The sequence below is a fragment of the Cucumis sativus genome, chromosome 6 (genome assembly GCF_000004075.3).
Source record: "Cucumis sativus cultivar 9930 chromosome 6, Cucumber_9930_V3, whole genome shotgun sequence".
Classification (NCBI taxonomy): domain Eukaryota; kingdom Viridiplantae; phylum Streptophyta; class Magnoliopsida; order Cucurbitales; family Cucurbitaceae; genus Cucumis; species Cucumis sativus.
This window is the reverse complement of record NC_026660.2, coordinates 29,744,180-29,753,308: the sequence shown is the minus strand read 5'-3', so window position 1 is coordinate 29,753,308 and position 9,129 is coordinate 29,744,180. Positions and strand designations below refer to the sequence as shown.

Genomic DNA, 9,129 nt, shown 5'->3' with positions numbered 1-9,129 from the left:
TATATCCAAAACAACAAACAACAACTCTAACTCCTTTTTTACTAAATTATATGCTTCTCTTCCTCTAAATTATTGGACCCCCAACGTTTACCACATTTATGCACCCTGACCCCATAATTTATACCGTTGGGCTTCTCATTTTCTAAATATTTAAATTAAATACAAACAATCCTCCCTATATATATTCTCAATTTTTAAATCTGTAATAAGTGTGATGCAAATGTTCAACCATATCGTATATTATTCAACACTTTATATACTGTATATCGGCCGGGGGATAGAATTGAAATTAACATTTATCAATAATAATAATAATAATGACTTGGAATTTGATTATATTTTGGAGTGGTGACGTGGACATGCTTCACTTCAATTGCTCTAAATATTTTGTATTTTGTATCATCCAAACACTCCTTTTTTGTTTCAGGTTGTGTAAACTGGGATTTCGTGGTCCCGAAATTGTACCTATGAGATAACTACGTATATTTGTTTTTTTACCCTTAAAATATGATAAATTTTACTTTTTACCTTTGGAGACAAAAATATAACCATGTATATTGACAATGTTGACCAAAATGTGCTTTTAATTTTTTAGTACAGTAGGAGCCTAATTCAATTAATGTGTTTCTTTATTCTCCATCATTAAATTTATATAATTGAGCATCGTTACGTTGAAAAGAATATGTAAATGATGATGGAGATTATATTATATTATTAGAAGATATAAATATATATGTGTGTTGTGGGGTAAGGAAATTAAATTTATCGTTAGTTGAATTATGTTTTTGTTTATATCATTTTATTTGGTTTAATACTTCTTTTAATTGAGTTGTATGTCCGTTAAAACTGCAGTTTTTTTTAACAATAATGTAAGTCAAAAGCAAATTTACAAGTACTACACCAAAGAAAAAATGTAACATGTTTGCATTGATTGTATTTTGAATCATAAAATAACGTATTTAAACAAAAGACTCAATTTGAAAAAGTTAATAGTTGGCATGTTTGGATTAATTTTGCATGTGTTTTTAAATGAAAGTCTTTTGTATACCCTAATGATTGTCGAATTGTTGGCGACAAGCACCACGTTAAACTTAAATTTAACTGTGTAATTTGTATTTTTGTGAAGTGGATGTTTGATTTTCTCTACTGTTTTAAAAAAAAATTGGTAACAAATTTGAGTGTCACATTAAATATATATTGATGTAAAAGTAAATAATTGAGAGGGAACAATTTTGAAAAACAGTCACTTTATTAGATTTCTAAAACATTCCCTTTTTGTTAAATTTTAAATCATCATAACATTGAATCTAATTGGGTCGAAATAATTCATGCACACAATGAGGTGTCAAAAGGTTTTCGAAAACAGAAAATATGTTGATGAACTGCTGTTGGATTTGTGTAGCATGTGAGTGTTATGGTTCTCATTCTCATGATCGTGTGGCTCACTCGCTGTGACTTTTTTCATTGCCTTGGTGTCTCTTACCTTCTTCTGTTTAAAAATTGTATGATGCGTGTGGGAAGGCTCGTCTCTTGTATTAGTTGATGTCTATTTTCTATAGGAGGATTGTGTTGGTGTTTAGCTGTTGTAGGAGGAAAGACTTTGGTATGGGAAGTTGAAGGAAGGGGGTAGAGGAAAGAGGGGCAGAGGGCATGTCATGTGGGGGGTAGCAGTGGGCAAAAGGGGAATGGTGGGGGCATGCAGAAGGAGGGTGTCTCAGAATCCCCAAAACCCAACACATGAAAACAAACCCTGTCCACATCTATTGCCCAATAATCTCATTCATTCACCTTTCCCCTTGCCTTTTCATCTCTCTTTTAAAAAAAATTAAAATTGTGCTTGTTTTCAAACCCAAAATTATAATGAATAATCCCAAACAATCTGTTCTTTTCAATGCATTCTTTTCATTTTCATACATTTAGTAACTATTATCTTGACATGAAAAATACTTTCATTAAATTTCAAAGTATAATGAACTTTCTTTCTTGGGTGCAAAGTAGTACCTATATTTCAAATTCCTATTCTTCGCACCTTAGTATTAATGTCATCTCACATTCGAATTTAATGAATCTCAACTACCTTCTCAAATTCTAGCGGAACTTTTTTTAGCTACGTTATAGATTTAGTCTATAAATCATTAAAGTCTCTTCTTACTTTAATTTTTTTATAAATTTATATAGCTATGTTTAATTAATATTTTTGTGTAAGATGTATGTTGTTGTACTTCAATCATTTTAAGAAAGATTGGATCAAGTTTTTGGGCGATTAACATAGTTAGTGTGTCAATTAATAAGTAATTAAACAAATAATCTTAACAACATTAATTTATTAGACTTCGTATTTAGGCTCTCATTAATTATTTAAATTGGGTAAGAATTATTTATCGTCTAGGTGTGAGGCTTTTTATAAAACTCAATGTTTACATAACAAAGCAATAATTAAAAATCTAAAACCTAGAGGTGGAAAATGTAATTTTATGTATATAATATGGAGTTAAAAATAATAGCCGTTGATGTGGTTTAAGAGCAAAAGAGGGGGAGGTAATGAAGGGTTGGGGTTAGAATATACAATATGCTACACAATAGAATAGGATTCCATTTGGGTTAGGCTATGGCACATGTATTTTTGTTTAGAATAAATAGTACATTTTTTAATTCATATGTACCTTCTTGGATTCTCTGTGTAACCCATCAAAATCTCAACTCAGACCCATCACATGTCTCTTGTCTTATGCATTATCCTACAAACACATATCCTCTCTTCTTCTTATTATTTTATTTTGTGGGGCTTTTCCTTTTCTTTATTTACACACACTAACAACCCTTGAGTTATACGTATTGCACATGCCACAACTTGAATTTACATGTTCTCTTCATTTGTGATTTTTCGTCCCTTTTTCTTTTCTGTCTAAACCAAACTGAGAATATCTTAATTTGCCTACTCTTGCCTTAGGCCATAGATGGAATGTTTTAACACGTGGGATAATAAAACTTTCACATATCTCTATAATAATTATATGATGTTATCTATATTCAATATAAACTTTCATGACCTCTTTTGTTACAATCCAAAAAAATCTTTTACCAATAGAGATAATTATTCTTACATTCTTTTTTCTCAAAGAATGTAGGGGGAGTTTACGTGTATTTCTAACAATTCTCTCATCGAACAAATTACAAGTTTAAGCCTCCTCTATCAATTGAAAAGTGAAAACAAATTTCTACCTATCTCTACAACGATATAATATTATCTACGTAGAGCATGAGTAATCCTTAGAGTTTTGCTTTTAATACTTCATTAAAAGCTTTATACTGGTGTAGCTAATTATTGTTATTTACATTCATTGGTTAACCAATGTGAGACTTGGTTTGTATGTTAATATCCTTAATTCAATGCACGCAAAAGAAAGAAACTTGAATCTATAATTAACGTAGGTAGCCACTGTTGTTACATCTAAACACAAATTTCGATATTACAGAATCCCATCAAAGTATCGTTAAAATGATGACCAAAAAGCGAATGATTAGGAGAGAACACCCGAGTTTGAGTTCGTGAATAAGATGGAGTTAGCAGAGAAGAAGTGCAAATGTGTCAGGAAGTATAGGGAATTAATTGGCAAGGGTATGGCAGTAGTGTGGGAGTGGAGGTTATGATTTAAATGGATTGGGAAAGTTTGAAAGTGTCTAGTTCCGAAGGGACATGGGCATAGAAAATTAAACTTGACTTACATTGAAATGTGTTATTAAGTGATTAAATTAATGGAGTTAGGCAGCCCACATTGGAATTGAAGGCTTTTTCACGTGCTAATAGGGCGACCTTTGCGGCTGTTTCAAACTTTATATTTCTCACTTTCTTTTAGGAGGTGGGTTGAATTCATTGCGGCAACTGAAGCAATGGCGGGAGTTATCTTTTAAAATTAAAGTTTGTTTGTTCTCTTTTCTAATTGTTTGAGAATCTAGGGGAAATCATTTTCTTGTTTTGCTAACTTTGAAAAGATGGACAATCTAACAATTTTGTCAAACTTAATTACTTTTCTATCCTTCCCCTTTTCTTATTTCCCAATACTTTGGCCGCCTTTTCAGTTTATATATTATCATCATCAATAGGAATATCATTGGATGGAATGAAGCATGGGACTTCTTGGTTGAGCCAAACCCAACCCATTATAATTTTTTACTTGGGCCTGGTCTGGGCCCATGGTATTGAGTTCGATACAAAACCCAAAACCCCAACTTCTGGCTTGCCACAGTTGGAAGATAACACCCGAGACACTTAACAAGAGATAGGAGAATTGGTATGGATAGTATTAACTATTAAATGTGACTATTTACAGAATATAGTAAAAAGTTTTAATAGTTTTAATATTTTGCTATTTTAATAAAATGATTTTGTAAAGAAAGCCTCAATAGTTAATGTAAAATGAACAAAATTTAAAATTTGGAGCATAAAAATCAAGAGAGAAAAGAATGATGTGGAGTATTTAGAGTCAAAGTGATGAGGTGTATGGCGGAGTGTCATTTTTGTTGGTGGTGAATACACAGAACATCGTGGAGGCAGAGGGCGTTACCAATTGCCACGTATGTTCTCAGTTTCCTTCCATTCAAAATTCCCTCCGCCTATTTTCATTTTGTTTCCCTCATTCTCTCCTCTCTCTTTCTCTCATTTCGCATTTCCGGCTTCCATTTCAATCTTCCCCCAAAATCTAGGCATACGTCGTCTTCTCCACTCTCTAAACCATGAATATCTTCAGGTTCGCCGGCGATATGACTCACTTGATCAGTATTTTAGTTCTTCTCCTCAAAATCTACGCAACCAAATCCTGCTCGGGTAACTATCATCTCCCCTTTCTTCTTCTTCTTTTTTTGTTCTCTCTTTTTGTCCCCCCATTTTTATTCTGTTTGGTTCTGGCTTCGAGGTAGAGGATATGATACAAAGAAATTGGTAATAACAGTGTGGGTCTCTCCTTATTCTTTTAGTTTTTGTGTCTCAATGGTGGATCCCACTGTAGCGGATTTGGAAGTGGGATTCGGATATCGACTTCTTTAAGCTGAGAGTTAGTCTGTTCAGCTTCCAGAATTATATTGCTATTGGTCAATTTAATTTTAGTTGAACTTTTGGATAAAGTTTGGAACTTTTTGTGCTGATAATTGGAGGATTAGGGTTTTTTGTGCTTTTTCTGCTGATGATTGGAGCATTAGGGTTTCTTTCCCCTCCTTAGTTTTCGAGACAACTGGAGTAAAAGTTGATATTTCACCGAGTTGATTTTTTTTTTTTTTTTTTTTTTTTTTGAGTCGTATATAGATAGTTTAGGAACTTTCTTCATCAGTATTTTTGTTTTGCTTAATTGGAACATCAACGTGGAGCTGATTTTTAAAATTTATATTTTGAAGGAATTTCACTCAAGACTCAGGAGCTGTATGCCCTTGTTTTTCTGACCCGGTATTTGGATCTATTTACGGACTTCATATCTATCTATAATACTGTGATGAAGATTATTTTTATAGCAAGCTCTCTGGCAATTGTTTGGTGTATGCGGGTGCATCCAATCGTGAGGCGGTCGTATGATAAGGATCTCGATACTTTTCGTTATTATTTTATTGTTGCTGGAAGTTTCATTCTCGCCCTTTTAGTGAATGAGAAGTTTGGGTTTCAAGAGGTGAGACATTTTTAATATAAATGATTTTAGATCGCATTTTATGGTTTGAGGGGAGGCATTGTCAATGCACACAATTATTTATTCTGTAGTTTATATATAGGACGAGCCTAATCAGTTCATATTTTCCAGATTTCATCAGATTAGGCAATTTGCATGTGAAATTAAAACCATGGTGATACTTTGTTCATTTAACTGTAAAAGTTCGGATTAGTGCAAGCCTGCAAAAGCACTAGATCATTGTGTAAATTCTCAGAACCTCGAGCAGTTTACTTGACTATGCATTGTTAACCTTAGTGGGAATATGACTACTGTCTAGATAATCTGATGACTGGTTCCTTTAACGAACAATCCGAAGAGGTCTGCTGAAACATCATTGTTGAAGATAAAATTTTGATTTAGTTTTATCTCCCTATTGCTCATTTCTGTTGATTGACAGGATACATCTTGCGATGTTACCTTCATAGGCATGCTGACTTCACTTTTGTTAGTACTTGTTAGGAATGCAATAATTTTTCTTGTTATTACCTCATAAAAATAATCCACATTGTTTCTTTTATCCAATTCCTGTTTAGTGTTTTCCATGTTCTTTCTATACTAGCAACAATATGTCTCAATAGAAAATGATATTTCTGAACTTTTTTTGTTCTAGATATTTTGGGCGTTTTCAATATACTTGGAAGCCGTAGCAATTCTTCCTCAATTAGTCTTATTGCAACGAAGTGGAAATGTTGACAACTTAACTGGCCATTATGTCTTCTTTCTTGGGTTAGTTCCTTTTTTGCTTTGTAACCTCATTATCTTTAGAAGAATATGATCACTTATTTTTTTTCCATTTCTGCCGTTGGTGTTAGATGTATTTTGACATATAGAAATAGGTTTTTAGTTTCACATGGGCAATAGTATAGAAGAAGTCCGAGGTACCTTTCATATTGATTTTCTTAGAAAGAAACTCTTACAGTATCTAAAATCCAAGCTTCTTCTTGGTGTACCCTCTCAAAATTGTTTTGAAAAAATAGTTCTGACTGTAGCTAAAATCAATCTGCAGAGCTTATCGTGCACTCTACATTCTCAACTGGATCTATCGATACTTCACAGACATACACTTCAATCGGTGGATAGGTAAGATTAGGGTTGCTCTTGTTCACAGAAACGCTTAGTTACTCGTTATCTTCAAATGTCTGACATGGTGTTTTGTTCTTGTAGCTTGCATTGCTGGCCTGGTTCAGACAGCTTTATATGCTGATTTCTTTTACTACTACTACATTAGGTGATTAAATCAAACTTCTATGCGGGGCATTGTTTTGATTTTGCTCTACGCTGCTGTGTTATATTGAATGATAAGTTTTATTTTTATCTTTCTTTCTCAGCTGGAGAAACAATTCGAAGCTTCAGTTGCCAGCTTGATTAAAGCTGGAATCAGTGTATGATGTTATGGAGCATGAGATCTAGTTACGTTTTTACATCATGGTAGGTAAATATGACTTGGGTGTGGGGATAGGACACCTAACTTCAATCATCACAAATTCCTTCATTTCCGGGTAGTACCTCAGGTGGGTTTTTGATGGAAACTGAAATTTCTTAGGGACTTTTTTCTTAACATAGGTAATTATAGTTTCCAAGGTTAGGTTTCTTTTCTTCATTCCTAACTTGTAAAGATATACTTGAGAGGACTGACATCAAGATTATATAAGCTGATGCAGAAGTCCATTCTGTAGTTCATAAGTTTCTTGTCAAGAAGACCACTTTCCCACTGTCACTTAGAGGACAAATTTGAAGTTCATTTTCACTGCAACCACTAATAGATATTAATGGCAATATGGTTTTGATTTTAGTTTCCGAGTACGTCTAGTATATACAACCTTGAACTTTTTATATCTTCCGCCATTGTTATTGTTGTGATTCAATTAGAAGCAGAGTACTTATTTGGCAAATGTTGTATTCTTGTTTATTGTGAACTTTTCAGCTAAATTTTAGATTATCAATCTTAGCTTTCTTTTTAGTAAATATTAGGATTTGAAATTAGAGATCTCAAAGAAGAATTACTCAATTCAGTGAGTGAAGGAAATGATTGGATGCGTTTTGGACCATTGCACAAATATGAAATTAATTATTGACTACTTTTTGATAGTGTTGCACAATGTATAAGGGTTGGCTGAAGCTATGTGAAACACATTGATGTATTTTAAAGTACGGCAGAGCTATGAAACTTTGATTTTTCCCTTTAGTTGCAGTGCACAACTCTGTCACTAATGTCATTCAAAAAACCATTGATGGTTTCTGAGTTTTTCCCCCTACTTTGTTTGTGCTTCACAGTGTTAAAGTATCATCAGACACAACTCTCTACTTTAAACAGCGGTCACTGCTTGTCAAAGACAAAGAAGAATCAATATGTCTGATCTGAAGATCAGGCTGATTCAGGTGTATCAAAGGAAGAATGAGCAAATCTAAAAACAAAGGAAGAATGAGCAAATCTAAAAACAAATCGTGTTGTATTAAAAAGAAAGTTTCTGTAAAAAACCTTGAATGTTGAAATGGTTGGGTGTATATTATATAACAATGTATGAGGTTAGTTGAAGTGAAAATTGTTAACGGTGATGGATATAAAGGAGTGGTATTGGTAATGAAAAGAACTTTTGAATTTCTTTGTAATAGTGAAGAGGTGAAGGCTATGAATTGAGTCTTTTGAGGTGAGTTTGTGAAGACCCACGGGTTAAAGCAAAGCACTTGGACTTGGGGATAGAAATAGGCCTACCAAAGTGCTTCGCTAATCCCCAAAAGCTTCAACATTCTCCACAGTTCTTGATTGCAAGTATGAATTCTTTTTCTAAATTTCAACCTTAGGCTTGCCTGGTCTGGCTTCCACTTTCACACCTCCTGTCATCCTAGTCTTATTCCACTACTTTTTGGACACTTGATAGTACTGTTAGTTATATATATATATATATTATGTATGTAAGACCTCTTTTTTTTGTTTTTAATCTCAATTCAAATATCTACCTTATGATTTGGATTTAATACCAGCTTGACACACTCTTTGAAGATATTTTTTCTTTCATGTGTTTTATTGATACTGGATTTTAAATTTAAAAATTCAAAATGTGGTTACCCAAAAGAATTGACATAAATAAATCATGATCCAATATATTGCAAATCTATATCATAAAATATTACAAAAGAAACAATATTTAAGTCATATATTGGTGGGTTAAACTAAAATGTTAAAACTTTGAATTTTGAATGTTTATTTGTAAACTTCAAAAGTGTTCGATTACTCTGTAAACTTTTAATTTTGTCAAATAAGCTTCTAAAACCTTTCAAACTTTTATAGATTTTTAAAGTTTTCAATTGTATAATTAATGAGTTCCTATTTAGAATTAATCTATTATATAATTGCATTAGATTAAGAGACTTTCAAATGTAATGAGTTTTTGTCTTTTCAGTCAAATTTTGTTTTCTATCTCTGGCTTTCTCTTTG

At 32.8% G+C, this 9,129-nt stretch overlaps 1 protein-coding gene across 4 annotated transcripts; it reads left to right on the top strand.

Moving 5' to 3' along the window:
- Nucleotides 1-4,484: 4,484 nt before the first annotated feature.
- On the top strand, nucleotides 4,485-8,489 carry LOC101205313 (ER lumen protein-retaining receptor A). 4 transcript variants are annotated; one of them, XR_969945.2, is made up of 7 exons: nucleotides 4,485-4,825; nucleotides 5,389-5,654; nucleotides 6,304-6,419; nucleotides 6,700-6,773; nucleotides 6,858-6,921; nucleotides 7,022-7,121; nucleotides 7,968-8,489. XR_969945.2 is itself a non-coding variant. In XM_004134573.3 (6 exons), the coding sequence occupies exons 1-6, from the start codon at nucleotides 4,735-4,737 to the stop codon at nucleotides 7,056-7,058; spliced, it is 648 nt and encodes a 215-aa protein (XP_004134621.1). In that variant the 5' UTR covers nucleotides 4,485-4,734; the 3' UTR covers nucleotides 7,059-7,490. The 4 variants fall into 4 exon arrangements, 2 of the variants coding, with proteins under 2 accessions (XP_004134621.1, XP_031744082.1); XR_969944.2 differs by having other exon boundaries at nucleotides 7,022-7,204; XM_004134573.3 differs by lacking the exon at nucleotides 7,968-8,489 and having other exon boundaries at nucleotides 7,022-7,490.
- Nucleotides 8,490-9,129: the final 640 nt, after the last annotated feature.